Genomic DNA, 18,231 nt, shown 5'->3' on the forward strand with positions numbered 1-18,231 from the left:
ATTCAGATGGAAGTCTAGTTCTCACTGACCAGCTCCGGGTGTGATACCAGAGAGCTGAACTTCTTCAGGCCTCGTCCCTTGTACTAAACCATATATTTAGAGAGGAGACTTCTCTTCTTACCAGAACATTCCATTGATGTAAGGGCTTTATATAGAAAGGCTTTCACTTTTGGGTTCCTTGAGTTTAAAGGATGACTTTTTATGAACCACTCTTTGTTTTTTCCCCTTAATGTAGAAAACGTTATTAAGTGTACAGATAACTCCTAAAACAGAAGAAGTGAGTTCATTTTGAAGACTGTGAAAAGACTGAATGTCATGCACTACTCAATATGTTTATTCCAATATGTTCATGTTCATACCAGGATGAAAAGAAAACCAAACCTCTATGTAAAAGGTAAGCACATTTTTAAGACAAAAATGTTGTACTTCTTCAGTGCAGACTTATTATAAATACCTTATAGGACCGAGTCTTAACCTGTTGTGATTTTTTTTTCTCTTCCCTGAAAGAGTTATGCAGTTGTTGAAGCTTCTAACCAAGGAAGAACTTGAAGGACTGGGAGATTTGGTCCCCATGTCTCCAGGCTGTGACTCTAAGTTCCCTCCCTCCATCCCGTTAGTTATTGTTAAATGTAGCAAAGGGATTTTTAGCTTTCATAACCCAAATGAAGAAAGTGGATTATTTGTTTGTTTGCTTGTGGATTTGTGTAATCATTGATGGCTAAGTTTGGCTGATTGTGATATAAAGAACGGCTTCTGTTTTCTGTATTTATTCATACACCAGAAATAGTGTTTATTGTTATATAAAGACTATAAAAGTTTTCATAAGCCTTTATATTTTGAACTCTTTATTTAAACACTGTTGGAAAATGTGAAATAAATATTGTCATTATTTAATAAACTGTAATAATATATACTAACAAGAAAATTTTTTTAAATAAAATGTTTCTCACAACTGTTACATTTCTAATGTTTTTCTTTAGTATGAATTCTCCGATGGATTCTAAGTTCGTCATTTCAAGTAAAGCACTGGCCATATATATCATATTTATATGGTTCCTCACCTGTCTGAACTGCTGATGATGTTATGGATGACTGTGCCTAAATGTTTTGTCACAATTCTTATATTTCTAAGGTTCTCTCCAGTATGAATTCTCTGATGAACTGCAAAGTTTGCATCCACACTGAAAGCCCTGCAACATATACCTCATTTATCTGGTTTCTCTCCCGTATGAACTCTCTGATGAAACAAACACCTTGCCACATACATCACATATACATGGTTTCTCTCCAGTATGAATTCTCCGATGAAGAACAAGTTTTGCAGTCTGATTAAAGTCCATGCCGCCACACATCACATTTTTAAGATTTCTCTCCAGTATGAACTCTGTGATGAACAGCAAGATGTCCAGTACGAGTAAACGCCTTGCCACACACATCACATTTATATGGCTTCTCTCCAGTATGAACTCTCCGATGAATTACAAGGCTTGAAGTTATACTAAAGTCTTTGCCACATACATAGCATTTATATGGTTTCTCTCCAGTATGAACTCTCTGATGAACAGCAAGATGTCCAGTACGAGTAAATGCCTTGCCACACACATCACATTTATATGGCTTCTCTCCAGTATGAACTCTCCGATGAACTGCAAGGCTTGAAGTTATACTAAAGCCTTTGCCACATACATCACATTTATGTGGTTTCTCTCCAGTATGACTTCTCCGATGAACTGCAAGGCTTGAATTTGAACTAAAGGACTTGCCACACACATCACATTTATATGGCTTCTCTCCAGTATGAATTCTCCGATGATTTGCAAGCCCTGAAGTTTCACTAAAGCCTTTGCCACATACATCACATTTATATGGTTTCTCTCCAGTATGAATTAGCCGATGAACTGCAAGATGTGTAGACGTATTAAAGGCCTTGCCACATACATCACATTTATATGGTTTCTCTCCAGTATGAATTCTCCAATGAACTACAAGGCTTGAATTTGAAGTAAAGGCCTTGCCACATACATCACATTTATATGGCTTCTCTCCAGTATGAACTCTCTGATGAACTGCAAGGCTTGAAGTTTCACTAAAGCCTTTGCCACATACATCACATTTATATGGTTTCTCTCCAGTATGAACTCTCTGATGAACAGCAAGATATCCAGTATGAGTAAACGCCTTGCCACACACATCGCATTTATATGGTTTCTCTCCCGTGTGAGTTCTCTGATGAACTTTAAGTTGTGAGTTTTGAGTAACGCATCGGCCACATACATCACATTTATATGGTGTCTCTCCAGTATGAATTCTTCGATGAACTGCAAGCCTCGAAGTTTCACTAAAGCGTTTGCCACATACATCACATTCATATGGTTTCTCTCCAGTATGAATTCTCCGATGAACTGCAAGATGTGCAGACTGATTAAAGGCCTTGCCACAGAAATCACATTTATATGGTTTCTCTCCAGTATGAATTCTCCCATGAACTACAAGGTTTGAATTTTAAGTAAAGGACTTGCCACATACATGACATTTATATGGCTTCTCTCCACTATGAACTCTCCAATGAACTGCAAAGCTTGAAGTTTCACTAAAGCCTTTGCCACAGAAATCACATTTATATGGTTTTTCTCCAGTATGAACTCTCTGATGAACAGCAAGATCTCCAGTATGAGTAAACGCCTTGCCACACACATCACATTTATATGGTTTCTCTCCACTATGAATTCTCCAATGAACTGCAAGGCTTGAATTTGAACTAAAGGACTTGCCACATACATGACATTTATATGGCTTCTCTCCAGTATGAACTCTCTGATGAACAGCAAGATGTCCAGTACGAGTAAACACCTTGCCACACACATCACACTTATATGGTGTCTCTCCAGTATGAATTCTCCGATGATCTGCAAGGTTTGCAGTTTGACTAAAGGCTCTGCCACGTATATCACATTTATATGGTTTCTCTCCCATATGGAATCTCTGATGAACTGCAAGCTTTGCAGCTTCATTAAAGGCCTTGCTACATACATCACATTTATATTGTTTCTCTCCAGTATGTACTCTCAAATGAACAGCAAGGTGTGAATTTACTCTAAAAGTCCTGCCACACACATCACATTTATATAGTTTCACTCCAGTATGAAGTCTCTGATGAACAGTAAGGCTTCCAGTATGACGAAATGCCTTGTCACATACATTGCATTTGCATGGCTTTTCTTCAGAATGAATTCTCTGATGAACTGCAAGGCTTGCAGTTTGACTAAAGGTCTTTCCAGAAACATCACATTTATATGGTTTCACTGCGGTACGAATTCTCTGATGATTTTCAAGGTGTGTACTTTGTTGTAAGCAGTGATCACACACACACATTTATATGGTTTCTCTCCAGTATGAATTCTCTGATGAACTGCAAGCCTTGAAGTTTCACTAAAGCCTTTGCCACATACATCACATTTATATGGTTTCTCTCCAGTATGAATTCGCCGATGAACAGCAAGATGTCCAGTACGAGTAAACGCCTTGCCACACACATCACATTTATATGGCTTCTCTCCAGTATGAATTCTCCGATGAACTGCAAGGCTTGAAGTTATACTAAAGTCTTTGCCACATACATAGCATTTATATGGTTTCTCTCCAGTATGAACTCTCTGATGAACAGCAAGATGTCCAGTACGAGTAAACGCCTTGCCACACACATCACATTTATATGGCTTCTCTCCAGTATGAACTCTCCGATGAACTGCAAGGCTTGAAGTTATACTAAAGCCTTTGTCACATACATCGCATTTATGTGGTTTCTCTCCAGTATGACTTCTCCGATGAACTGCAAGGCTTGAATTTGAACTAAAGGACTTGCCACACACATCACATTTATATGGCTTCTCTCCAGTATGAATTCTCCGATGATTTGCAAGCCCTGAAGTTTCACTAAAGCCTTTGCCACATACATCACATTTATATGGTTTCTCTCCAGTATGAATTCGCCGATGAACTGCAAGATGTGTAGACGTATTAAAGGCCTTGCCACATACATCACATTTATATGGTTTCTCTCCAGTATGAATTCTCCAATGAACTACAAGGCTTGAATTTGAAGTAAAGGACTTGTCACATACATCACATTTATATGGCTTCTCTCCAGTATGAATTCTCCAATGAACTACAAGGCTTGAATTTGAAGTAAAGGACTTGTCACATACATCACATTTATATGGCTTCTCTCCAGTATGAACTCTCTGATGAACTGCAAGGCTTGAAGTTTCACTAAAGCCTTTGCCACATACATCACATTTATATGGTTTCTCTTCAGTATGAACTCTCTGATGAACAGCAAGATGTCCCGTATGACCAAACGCCTTGCCACACACATCACATTTATATGCTTTGTCTCCAGTATGAATTCTCCAATGAATTGCAAGTTTTGTAGTTTGATTAAAAGCCTTGCCACACACGTCGCATTTACATGGTTTTCCTCCTATATGGATTCTTTGATGTCCAGTGAGTTCTGAGTCCTGAAGAAAGGTTATGTCACACTCATTACATTTGTAAGGTCTTTTCTTTTGTGTTTCATGGTCTGGTAACAGTTCTGAAGGATGCATAACAGCATCCTCGTGTTTATGAGAAAAGCCTTTGCAGACATTACGAGTTCTCTGAGGTGGTAAACCTGTGGCCCTGACATTTGTCACAGCTTGACTACATTCAAAAATTATCCCTTCAGATTGTACCACCTGCAATTCATTCTGAAAGCTTGATCTGTTCCTCTCAAAAGGTCTCTTTCCTACATCACTTCTACTAGAATGATCTCTTCCATCAGTGAGGTTTTTGTTATGGGATGTAGACATTCCTTTGTCATTTCTTTCATCATCTGTCCACAGACAATCAAAGTCATGTATATTTTCCTGGATGTCCCTCAGGTGAAAATCCTTGATTTCAAGGCTTTCAACTCTTCCCAACATCACTCTTTGAAAAATTGCCCCTTTACCACTATTTACTGTTGCCTGTAATTTCTTGATCTTGTCTATATGAGACATATCTACAAGACATAAAGAACCACAGGTATTTTATTAGTAACAATTCATAAATAAATTATTTCTTGTCGAACACATAACATTATACCATGAGTCATATTCGTCCTGAAAAAAATTATGAATCTTCGCAATGATGATCTTAAAACTATAGAACACTAAAGGAATAGAACTCTTTAAAAAGGAGTGATCACATGCAATTCAAATTAATTTTAGGGTAGTGTACTTTCAAACACAATCAGAAAACATTAATTTTATGCAAACTCATGTCAGTTCACAAAGAAAACATATTTCCCCACCATGACCTCAAAGCTCATCCTACTTTGTCCTAAACACATTGCTCTCTCATAATTGAGGAGAAAATAATGGTATATTGTACACACTTTATGCATCCTTATACATGTTTAAATGGTGAAGAACATACAGGACTAAAGAGCTGACTCAGTGGTAAAGAAACTGCCTGCCAATGCAGAAGACGCGGCACAGGGGGATACAATCCCTGGGTCGGAAAGATCCCCTGGAGCAGGAAATCACAACCCAGTGCACTATTCTTGACTGAAAAAAATTCCATGGATAGGAAAGCTTGGCGGGCTACACTCCATGAGATCACAAAGAGTCAGACTGGACTAAGCAACTGAGCAAACAAGCATCAAAGAGGCAATACACTGGAATGATAAACAATGCAAAAGAAGCATTCTAATGAATAATGTAAAAAAAAAAAAAAAAGGCAATTAGAAACTGTTCAACAAATACTGCATTGAGAAAATAAAGAATTCTGTAAACTATATATATATATATAATTTTTGTTGTTGTTGGACCATGTGGCTTATGAGATCTTGGTTCCCTGACCATGGATTAACTCCAGACTTGCTGCAGTGAAACTACTGAATCCTATCCACTGGACTGTCAGAGAATTCCCTAAAATAATTTAAAAAATAAAAAAATAAACACTTTTCTAAATACCTCTTAGAAATCTATCAGTAGATAGATATATAAGCATTTTATGACATTAACAAGTGGTTAATGTCAATTATACTGTGTAATACAAAAAGACCATCATTTTTAAAAAACAAAAAATATGTGAAACATTCTCTACTTATACAATAATCATTCAATACAGCAACTCCATATCTACACAGTAACTTAAACTCACCCAGTTCATTGGCTCCAACATACATGTAAAGGAACAACCTTTGGGGCTTTCCTTGTGGCTCAGAGGTAAAGAATCCATCTGCTAGTGCAGGGCACATAGGTTTGATCCCTGATCCGGGAAATTCCCACATGCCTGAGAACAATTAAGCCTGAAGGCCACAGGTGATGATTCTGTGCTCTAGAGCTGGGGAGGCACAACTACTGAGCAAACACACAGAGACCATACATTGCAACAAGAGAATCCACTAGAATGAGAAGTACAGGCACTGTAACTAGAGGGTAGCCCTTACTCGCTGCAAGTAGAGAAAAGCCCCCGAAGCAACAAAGACCCAGTGAAGAGAAAAACAAATAAATTTTAATAAATTTTTAAACATACTGTTATGAAGATAAAGGAATGTAATTTGAAAACTTACATATATTTTAAGCAAAAGTAACCTTTGAGGCAAACTCCCTCGTGGTCCAGTAGTTAGGACTATGTGCTTCCAGTGTAGGGGGCACAAAATCTCTCCATGAAAGGGCAACTAAGAACCAGAGTACCATGTGGCACAGCAAAAAAAAAAAGAAAGTAACTTCTGATATTTTCTACAAAACTCGCAACAGTCTATGCCACCTAACAGCACGAATTACCACAGGAGGGGGACAAGGGGAAGTAAACCCCTTTGAAACACCTCATCACATGCTACCCAAAGTCAAGCAACAAAATTGACAGGAGTCAAATGACAGATTATTGCAGAAAATGTAAAGACCTTGCCTTTTGGGACCTCTTTTCTTGGAGTCCACTTTCCATGAAACCTCTCTCTTTTCTTAAAAAAAAAAAAACACACACACAAAAAAAACACTTTGTTCATTTAGAAACAGTCATCTGTAAGTCAGAAGTACTTTCCATTTTCCTTAATAAAATGTAATTTTGAGGTAGGAGTTGGATGGGCTGCAGGTTGGACATCTACAATCAGCTACCCTCCTCTTTGCATGCCCTGAGATAAGAGATAGGTGGGCTCAGGTTAAGGAATTTAAACAGGCCAACAAAAACAGGGTAAACAGCCAGTTTGTCTCTTAATTCAGGGGAATAATCGTGGCAAGGACAAAGAAAGGAAAAACCCTGTCTGATCAAGGAGACAGTACACAAGTGCAGAAAGGCTCCTTGGAGGTAAAAGTCAGAGGATCATTCCAGGAAAAGTGAGTTTTGCTCCTCTGAGAAGACTTTACTTCAAGATCCAGGGTGTGCCTGTGTAGGGAAGGGGAGGGTCCTGAGACAAATTAACCAGGGTGGACAAAGCAAGGTGATTGGCCCACATTTCTCATCCCTTTCTTACTAAAAACACACATCTTACTTTCCTTAAGCAACCATGAGCTGTCCATTATATTAGCATTTTGTAGACTGGTGAACATAAATACCAGTGATAATGTCTAAGAATATCTGCTTTCTTATACAGAACATCTCAGGGTGCCACCAAATGTATTCATTAAAAGTCCAAAATCTCTTCAGTTTGTCTGTAAGAGGAAATGAGTTTTCACTAATCTGTGTTTCAGAATCTTACTTTATTTGGAAATGACCTATATAGTCAATGAACTTTCATCACTTAGTTTAGCACAACCCTAAAAATTCAGGTTATTCAAATCTGGAGAGACTATTTCAGACAGATATTTCTAAAGTATAATCTTTCCTAACAGAGCTTATCTAAAAGCTCCAATCGCATTTGCATTCTTTCCTTAAAAGTTTCTTCACTCCAGTTACTTTAACTGTTCACTAACTTACTTAACGTAAACCTAGGCACAATAAAAGTATTAGACAATGTTGAAGACTCAAGACATGTCTTAATTATATTAGCAAACAAACATTAATACTAGATATTTAATATTGAATATTTCTCAGTTCACATGAACCTGAAATTCACTTAAGTTAAATTCTCTTGAAATGGTTTGATTTTTCCCTTTTTTTTTTTTTTTTACAAACAATTGAATTAGAGCTCATTTACAAATTAACCTCAGCAATATTGTCCAAAAACAAAGACACACACTGAGACAAACATACATGCAGATCGACAGACATGAGAGCTCTCATACTTTCCTGCTTGAAATTTAAAATGTCTCTTTCACCATTTTCTTCCCAGCACCCGCACCGTGGTTTAAAATTCTAATTTGCCCAAGACTGAAATCTCTGGGAAAATAGGTTACATGTTTCAAGGACATAGCAAAGGTGCATGCTATGCAGGGTCGCTTAATGCCTGTCCAACTCCCTGCAACCCCATGGACTCTAGCCCACCAGGCTCCTCAGTCCATGATGGGACTCTCCAGGCAAGAATACTGGAGTGGGTTGCCATTCACTCCTCCAGGGGATCTTCCCTACACAGGGATCAAATCCACGTCTCCTATGTCTCTCCCTAGGGCTGGCAGGTTCTTTACCACTAGAGTCATCTGGGAAGCTCTGGCAAATGGTAACTTTAAGCTTTGTTGGGGGGCAGGTCTTTTTAACAAGCTTGCTGTTTTTAATTCCACATGTAAAAAGAAACGGTTTTGCACTTTCAAAGAAAAAAAAAAAATTCATCTTAACCAGTTTTTTCCAGAGTCTAAACAATATCATTGCCATCCTGTATCAAACAAGTTATCTTTCCTTTCTGTAGTCATACCTTTATGGCTAAAATACAGATCGAATAGTGCTCAAATTGACTGTGATAACAGGGCCAGAAAGACTGATAAAAATCTTGGAATGTCCCTCCAGGAAGATGGGGTCTTTGATCAGAAGACTCTAAAGGGGCAAACAAATTTGCTAGAGTGGGGAAACCTGGGCTCCCCCTCCTACTGAGAGACAGGGGCCATCAGAAGGGGACCACCTGATGGAGAGGGAGAAGGAGGGGTTGGCAGGGGTGAAAGGCCACAACAGGACAGAGAATGGAGAGAGAAAAGGCAGTGGGGGACACTGTTGGAGCTGTGGGCCGGCTATAAAGAGTTAACTTAAAAAGTGAAGATTTGATCAGCCAAAATATAATGTGACATTGTAACATGGATAATCATCCTCACAAATCACGTATTTCTTCATCCACTTGGAACTTCTCTTTAGACAGTTTTAAGTTACCTTTATTTACCTCACGGTAGGCAGAGAGGAGGATCCAGGAGTCAACTTGGATGGTGCTAAGCCTGGGGCTTGGGTGGCAAGGGCCCCTGCAAAGGCTGAACAATCTCAAGATTTGTCCCCTATCTTTTTTTTTTCCTATCTTTTTTTTTCCTTTCTTTTTTTCTTATTTTTCTTTCTTTTTTTTAATTTTTATTTTTCAGTGGGTTTTGTCATACATTGAAATGAATCAGCCATAGAGTTACACGTATTCCCCATCCCGATCTCCCCTCCCACCTCCCCCTCCACCCGATTCCTCTAGGTCTTGCCAGCCAACCAGGCCCAAGCACTTAACTCATGCATCCCACCTGGGCTGGTGATCTGTTTCACCATAGATAATATACATGCTGTTCTTTCAAAACATCCCACCCTCACCTTCTCCCACAGAGTTCAAAAGTCTGTTCTATACTTCTGTGTCTCTTTTTCTGTTTTGCATATAGGGTTATCATTACCATCTTTCTAAATTCCATATATATGTGTTAGTATACTGTAATGTTCTTTATCTTTCTGGCTTACTTCACTCTGTATAATGGGCTCCAGTTTCATCCATCTCATTAGAACTGATTCAAATGAATTCTTTTAAGCGGCTGAGTAATATTCCATGGTGTATATGTACCACAGCTTCCTTATCCATTCATCTGCTGGTGGGCATCTAGGTTGCTTCCATGTCCTGGCTATTATAAATAGTGCTGCAATGAACATTGGGGTTGTGCCCTATCTTATCTATGCTGCTGCAAGCCTTGCACTCACAGGAGACAGTCAGGACATTCACACTCAGGGCAGTTTCCATGCAGGTTAGAAGCAAGGTCAGAGGAATGCACTGCTTTGTCTTGAAGACTAAACAAGACTATTTATTTAGTTTCCTTAACACCCTGGTGGCTCCATGGTAAGAATCTGCTTAGTAATGCGGGAGGCATGGGTTCGATACTTGTTCTGGGAAGATCTCACATGTCACGGAGAATAAGTTGATGAACTACAGATAGTGAGCTTGTATGGCAAAACTACTCACACCCGTGTGCCCTCGGCCCGTGCTTCACAACTAAAGAAACCACCACATTGAGAAACCATGCTCCCCACAACTACAGAGTAGCCCTCACTCGTCTCCAACAGACAGAAGTCCACACAGCACAAAAGACCCAGGACAGGCCAAAAACAAAGACCTCGCCTTCATCTCTGTGGGCGCTACTGCTCCACTGGAGGGTGCTGTACATTTCGCATGTCGAAGAACAGAGCCGTCAGGTAGGGAGAAGAAAAACCTCCTGTGAGATTCACAAATATTAAACATCTGTTTTCTCACAGAACTCTCCCCCTTGGAGAGTTTCCCAAACCCCATGAATGGTGTGGCTTCCTCTCTGTCCTTGTGACAGTTGACCTGTGATCACACTGTTGATACCTTCCCACTCATCTGGATTTTTGCTATTAGCACCTCATTCTCCACAATCCAGGGGTCTTCCTCTTTGTGCCACAAGAATGGAGATAATGTTCAGATCAGAAGCAGAAATTCCTACTCACAAGTAGTGCCACATACTGTGGCTCCTTCCAGAAAACAACCTCTCTTTTCCTTAATAAATGTATCTGTTATTCTTAATACATTGGTGTATTCATTTCTTTTGGCTCAGGGGAGTGTTCGCTGCTGCTTGGTGTCTCTCCAAGCTCAGCAAGTAGGGGCTACGCTGCAGTTGCAGTGCTCGTGCTCCTTACTCGCTGTGGCAAGAGTAAATTCTGTCATTCTAAGAAATCACTCAAAAAAAAAAAAAAAAAACGGAAATCACTCAGATCAAACAGTTAAGAAATGAGGCAACAGCACGTGAGCTCAGGTGGTTGGGAGTGACAACTGAAGCTGAAGAATCAACTACTTAACTACCAGAGAAGGAAAGAGCATCCACAGAGCATGCCCTGACAATATCTGAAACAAGTTCAAGGAAGCTGAAATACAACAGAACAGCATAAATGTCATGATACAGGGTCACACCCTCTTCCATCACAACCCACACAATGTCGATTATCTTGCTACAATTTACATCATTCATGTGATGATGCAGAAAAAACTTAATGCCATGAAATACACTTAAGACACAACTGAAACTGCTACAAAGCATACACCATTATTTATGAGGTGATGGTTTTGTAATAAAACCATGGAGTTACATATCCATATCAAGGCACACAGGTATAGCTGCTCTGTTACATGTGGGATCTTCCCAGAGCAAGGATCAAACCTGTGTCTCCTGCACTGGTAGGTATAGAATCCAGCTCTTTTATCAGTCAAGGAGTGAGGACATTATAAACCAACAGAAAAATACTTCACAAATAAATTTACTATCTGCCTCCTTTTGAACGCACAGGGAACAGTATAACGTACAGTACAATATGCAGCAGGTATCTAGTTCCTATCTAAGAACTACTGAACCAAGAACACACGGCTAGAAAACAGGCAACTGGATATTTCAAAGTTTGAAATCAGTTCTATAAATGCTCAAGTTCTGAAAAAAACTCCTTGTGTATCACACATTGGCAGGTCACCAGAAGGAAAGACAAGTTTAAACTGCTGATGCCAATCACGAAGCTTTGCATGTGTGAGTCCACGAGGTCTTGAGCTTAGTCAAGGAAAACAGAGGACTTCCCTGGTGGCTGAGACGGTAAAGCATCTGCTTACAACTCGGGAGACCTGGCTTTGATCCCTGGGTGAGGAGTAGTCGGAAACTTCTAAGAAAAATATGGGACCAAATTCTGCCAAACATTTACAAATAATTACCACTGATCCTGCTAATTCTATGGAGCAAGCATGATTCTAATAGTTTGCTGATTTCCCAAAGACACAAGAAAGGAAAACTGGAAACCAATGCCCCTGACGAAAACTTATGCAAAACTAAAATACTTGCAAACCAACTTCAACACGTATTAAAAAGATCTGGAGAAACAGACATAGAGAACAGACGGAGTGGGGAGGGGAGGAAGGAGAGAGTGAGATGTATAGAGAGAGTAACATGGAAACTGACATTACCATGTGTAAAGTAGAGAGCCAATGCGCATTTGCTGAATGACTCAGGGAGCTCCAACAGGGGCTCTCTAACAGCCTACAGGGGTGGGATAGGGAGGAAGATGGGAGGGAGGGGACATATGTATACCTGTGACTGATTCATGCTGGTATTTGGAACAACAACCTCTGTAAAGCAATTACCCTTCACTTAAAATAATTTAAGTAAATAAATAAAAAGATCTGACACCAAGACCAAGTGGATTTTATTCACATAAGGGAAGGAGAAGTCAACATATAAAAGTCAATATGACACAATACATTAACAGATTAAAGGAAAAAAAAAAACAGGATCATCTCGATGCAGAAAAAACCATTCGACAACAATTTGACAACCCTTCAAGATGGAACACTCAACAAACTACAAACAACAAATTATACCAACACCAACATAAGAAATGCAATTATGAAAAGAGCACAGCAATGGGGAAAGAAGGAAAGCTTTTCCTCTGAGGTCCAGACGGCAAGGATGCACACTCTGCACTGCAGTTCAACAAAGCACTGAAACCCTTAGAGCAATTAGATGAGATAAAGGAATCAAAGGTCCCCAAATTGAAAAAGAAGCCAATTTATCTTCTTTCCCACATGACAAAGTTTCACAGGTAAAACTCATAAAGACTACAAAAGAAATGTGTTATATCAAAAAAGATTCTTTAATAACCACACAAGGGTCAATCTACCAATTAACTCATTATCAAAGCTGCCATGGCAACTTTGTAGAAGCAGAATAAAACATGGTGAAAGTCACAGAACTATTCAAAGAGCAAACAGCAACACTCCTGAAGAAGGAAGATGGAGGTCTTTCCATTTCAAAACCTATTACAAGGTAATCAAGGTGATGTAGTACTGGTATAAAAACAGACAAATAAACCAACTGAACAGAACACACTACTCAGAAATAATGCTGTGTGTATATGTAAGGTATATTCACAAGGATGTCAAGATACACAAAAGGGAAAGGACCGTCTCAATTGATCTGATTTCCAGATTTTACCAGCTATTGTGCATATTAATACCTGATTTTCATGGACAGTTTCCTTACCCTGGTTGACAGAGCAGACAGCACATACAGAGGGGCCCTAAGCAATCCCTGCTGCCAACAGCACTGAGACCCCGTCTCCAACCCGTGGGTGAGAAGCCCTGCCCAGGACGGTGCCCAAGGGAGCCTCCTCACAAGGGCCAGGTCACCAGGTCATGGGGACACGGGATCTAAGTGGAGACGACAGGCCCTGAGGGAAGGGCCCGGGTGAGTGTGCGTGTACAGGAGTCAGACAGGACACTGCAGAGTCAGACACGATTAGCGAGTCCAGAGAAGGGCATTTCAGGAAGGATAGACTGAGTATGACCTTACCTGAGAAAGAGCCATGCCTGACTCCTTTTCTTTCCTCTTCCTCAACTTCAGGGCTTCCTCAGGCAACACAAGTCTTCAGAGGTCTATCATGAAAGTGAAAACATGCTGTTTAATGCTTAGAGTCAACACATCCCCTTCCTGAGCCCCAATCACACACACAGGGAAGCCCTCCCCATGAGGAACAGACAGTCCCCTGTGGCCACTGTCTCAGGAGGGACTCAGGACAGTCAACTCCCGCAGAGAGACCAACACAGGACTTTCCCACACTTTCCCTGGGATCACACTCCCCTCCTGGTGAGGCCTCATGTACAGAGCAGCAGGGGGCACCTCCGCTGACCAGGCAATCTCCTTCAGGTCACACAGCAGGCCCTGATCCATCCCCACTCAGAACAGAGCACCCCCTCCTCAATCCAGATCTCAGCCCGCAGGAATGAGAGGACTCACAGTCCTGATGCTCAGTGAGGGATCCAGACTGGAATGAACTGGGGCATCTTAAAGATTTTCGAGCTGTGGACCAACACAAACTACCTGAATGGGAATCTCTGGTCAGAGGGTATAAGACATGGGTATGCAAAATGCCTCATCAATGAAATGTGAAGCCTGGGCTGAGCACCACTCAGAGGAGAAAAGCACCCCCCAACTCTCCTTTTCTTTCCCAGCCTTACTAAGGTGTAACTAACAAAAATGCTATAAACATACTGTGTACAAAGTGAACATGTGATAGATTCATACACTGAATAATTATTATAGTCGAGTAAGTTACACTTCCACCTATGAGTACACTGTATTATTTCTCTCTGGGTCAATTTCAAGTATATAGAAACACTACAGGCAGCATGCAGTACCTCAGATCCCCAGAACTTACTTAGTTTACAACTGAAAATCTCTACTCTTTGACTAACAGTGTCCCATTTCCCCCTCCACCCAGCTCCTGGTAACAGCCTTATTACTCGATGGCTCTATAAGTTTGACAATTCTAGTTTCCACATACAATATCTGTCCTCCTTTTTTAGCCTTATTTAACTTGGCATAATGTTCTCTAGGTTCATTCATTTTGGCATAAATGCAGGATCCTTCATTTTTATACTTATACATGGAGAAAAAATAGTTCATGAATATACAGTATATAATAAATATTTCTATACCACAATTTTGCTACCTATTCTTTGGTCAAGAGACATCTGGCCTGTGTCTATGCCTTGGCTTTGCAAATCCAGTCACACTCATGGGACTGCGGACATGTCCCTAAAAAACTGATCACTTTCCCTTTGGATATCTGTCAGAAATGGGTTTGACAGACTGTAGGTCTGTTCTACATGAATTTCTTAAGGAATTTCCATGTTCTTTTCCAACACAGCAGTACCGTTTACATTACCACCAACAGGGCAGTTAAGATTCCGTGTGTTCTGTACTGTGCCTGTGTGGGTGCTTATTTTGGGAGGGACAGTAGTGGATAACAGAGAACCCAGCACTGGCCTGGCAGCAAGAGAGTTGCAGCTGCAACTTCTAGAGGACGAGCCTCCGGGCTGCAGATCACTGTGGCATCGCTGCCCTCTCATTTATCGGAGTCATCTTCCCCTACGTTACAGGACTTTATGACTCTTCTCAGTTTGGGCCCAGAGATCCCTACCGAGCAGGACCACCTAGTAACAAGCATTCTGCTATCTTAACCTTAGTACTCTTAATTTCCCAGCAGAACTCAAACAAGCTTACAAACTTTCATGGTGTCCAACAGTGTCTCCACAAAGCCCATAATGAGCCTCGAACCCTCTGATACCAACACAAAGCATTCCAAGCCCTGATAACTCATGCATGAGACAAAATACAAGAGGACACCCAAGCATCCACAGACACAAGACACCATATTTTCATTTACAGTGAGTGATCCAGGTCAAACACCGAAATCTCCAAAGACTCTGAAAAAGAGGGATAATTCCAATGATGCACATGGCCCAGTGAGACCTCAGCATCTTCCATGGAAACACTCCAGATTCTCTTGGTATCTTTCCAAATGCACATGAAACTTTCTTCACCGGCAACCCCAAGTACACATTGATACCAAAGTTGAGTAAAAGAATGACCTGAGATGTTCCCTGTTACTCTATGGTGCCTGCCTGCTAAGAAAGCCAACAAAAGCCAGCGAGTGGAGTGGATGATGGGGGCACCTGCTAGAACCAGCCCAAGCCCAAGGCTCCCACCCTCCTGTATCCACAGGTGTCTGTGGGATCAACCCAGGTCACAGTTCTAACAGTGGAAAAGACTTCTCTGGGCCCAATTCCACGTCTTTCATTGTTGCTCATGTGTGGTCATGAGCTGTCCAATCAAACCTGTGCAGGCAAATCTCAGCCTCAATATTGCTATCCCAGGGAATATGAACTAAAGCATTAGAACAGCTCAAACCATTCTATGTAGGTTCTCCAACAAACCCACTTCCAGGTTCTCCAGCCTGAACTGAGACATTCTTTTCCAACAGATCCACACACCCCTTGTCCCTGTAACTACACTTGGGATGGGTGCACACTCCATTCACTGGGCTCACCTTGAGGCCCTGAAGTACTGAGACAAGTCCCCTGCACACCCCACCAGGCTCCCTCCACTTTCTCCATTTGTTTACCTCTCCTCCCTGCATGACTGGACTAAGCAAGACTAAAGCGCACAGGGGCCTTTGGCAAAGGGAATCACAAAAGGAGTGCACACGAGCTACCACCCAAAGGACACTCACATTCAGTATGAAAATCAAGAAACTGGCCCTCCTGGGAAAGTCTGCCACCACCTGGGGACATTATGGAGTCCAGGTGCAAAGGCATTTGAGATGAGGAAGTCTCAAAGCAAGGGTCTCCAGGTCTCACTATCTCCTGTTCTCTCCACCCACACCTACTAGGAAGTTATTTTAGCTCTTGGGGGGTGGGGGGTGGGGGGTGGGGCAACATCTCCTTCCTGCCCCGTTAGGTTTTGGATTTCTGCTCATTCTCAGCACACTGAAATCACAATCGCTGACACTGAGCACATGAACTCCTAGATGGCAAAGCTGCTGTCCACGATGGTGACTGGTCCCTGGATGGACAGAGCTTATCTGGGGGCTGCAGCAGACTAAACTCAGCAGACAAAACATGGGGACATCTTAGTCCACTGCTTGAGGACACCAGTTCTGTAGGGCTTTTCAGGACTTCCTATATTCCTTGGCTCTTCTTTTGAGTAATTAAGTAGCCACATGGGGTAAAGATCAATTACAGCTGAAATGTCTAGAACATGGGAAATATCTTCATCACCTGCCCTGTTCTCTTGGTCTTCCCTGAGGATTATTTAGCCCAACCCATAGTCCTCTCATCTACAGACATTTCCAGGATCAGGTACTGCAACCACGCTGGGAAGAAGAGGAACACTATGAGCCCTAAAAAGAAGGGAACCAGGAAGGACTGAAAATAACCCATGAAGAAGGGCAAGAATCTGCTGATGGAACTGATACAGAGGCAATAAACCTGGGGAACATGAGAGAGACTGTTAGGAGGGGATGGGGAACCTCTCTGAGCCTAGACTTGAAGGGAGACAAAGGGCCTGAGCCAGGGTGACTTGAAGGTGAGAAAAGGAACTACGATGTCAGACAGAAATGGTTTTGGTATTTGGGAACAGAGAAAAGGTAAATGAAACCACGACAGGCTGAACCATGAGCAAACAGTTAGCTCCAGGATGAGGCTGGAGACACTGACAGGGCCCTGAGTTTGACAGAGGGCTGTGGAGCCACAGCGAGGAGTCAAGCTTCTGTCCCAAGAACAAATGAAAGCCTGTGGAGGTCTGAACGTCAGGATGTGAAAACCTCCCTTCAGATTTAGCCTTATTCATAGAAGTCATCTGGTTCTGAGCCTGTGATCCTGCCTCCATCCTACAGTTTTCCTTTTCTTTTTTCATTTAGGGAGGACTGGGATCTATTTAAAATTCTAATTACCACCAGACACTCTCTCCAAACCAGAACTGCCACCCACAGACACACAGCCAATTTGGCTAATCATTTCAGGGGTCAGTGCTGCTCACGCTCAAGTCTAGTCTAGTCTCTGGTTTAGTTTCCGGTCTAGTCTCTCATCTCCATGTACAAGTGGGCTCCCTCAGGCCCAGAGAGAAGCCGCTTATGAGAAGATCTGAGCTGAGTGAAGAGAACCGGGTATAACTGAATAGTGAAATGGGAGGCTGAAGGGCAAGTGGGCCAAGTTTGTCTTTGTTGCCCATCCCATTTAACACCAGAAGCATCTGTCATGTATCTGAGCAAAAGAAACTCTTCTTTCACGATTTGGTCAAACTGATACGAAGCAGGTAATTCTTTATTATAAGATTGCAGTAAAATATTTTAAAAATACAGAATTGCAAACATCTATCCACTGATACAAAACACATTGTAAGGGGTCAGCTTAGAAGTAGGATCTGAGCCACGTTTTTCATCATGAAGAGGCAGGCTCTGTCGGAAGGTTCCAGGTCAATCCAGCCCATCCTTCCTCATTTGCACAAAAAAGTCAAAAAGGGATCTGAAGGAAACATCTTCATATCACCTCACAGCTCACTT

The 18,231-nt window shown here is 41.4% G+C and overlaps 3 protein-coding genes and 1 pseudogene across 3 annotated transcripts in view; 1 reads left to right on the forward strand and 3 right to left on the reverse strand.

The window, feature by feature from the left end:
- The window catches only part of LOC136161650 (zinc finger protein 665-like), a 365,259-nt gene that overhangs the window by 110,474 nt on the left and 236,554 nt on the right, over nucleotides 1-18,231 (forward strand). The gene's annotated exons all lie outside the window — the stretch shown is intronic.
- Nucleotides 1-18,231, reverse strand: part of LOC136161657 (zinc finger protein 665-like) — a 61,777-nt gene that overhangs the window by 40,532 nt on the left and 3,014 nt on the right. The window contains exon 3 of the mRNA XM_065926683.1: nucleotides 13,680-13,762. Within this exon, the coding sequence (XP_065782755.1) occupies nucleotides 13,680-13,694 (15 nt within the window). The 5' untranslated portion in view covers nucleotides 13,695-13,762. The remainder of the gene's footprint in view (nucleotides 1-13,679; nucleotides 13,763-18,231) is intronic.
- LOC136161660 (zinc finger protein 665-like) lies at nucleotides 1,190-3,084 on the reverse strand (annotated as a pseudogene).
- Nucleotides 3,299-4,886, reverse strand: LOC136161658 (zinc finger protein ZFP2-like). Its single transcript, XM_065926684.1, has one exon. The coding sequence runs from the start codon at nucleotides 4,845-4,847 to the stop codon at nucleotides 3,300-3,302; it is 1,548 nt and encodes a 515-aa protein (XP_065782756.1). The 5' UTR covers nucleotides 4,848-4,886; the 3' UTR covers nucleotide 3,299.

The sequence above is a fragment of the Muntiacus reevesi genome, chromosome 2 (assembly GCF_963930625.1).
Source record: "Muntiacus reevesi chromosome 2, mMunRee1.1, whole genome shotgun sequence".
Lineage (NCBI taxonomy): Eukaryota > Metazoa > Chordata > Mammalia > Artiodactyla > Cervidae > Muntiacus > Muntiacus reevesi.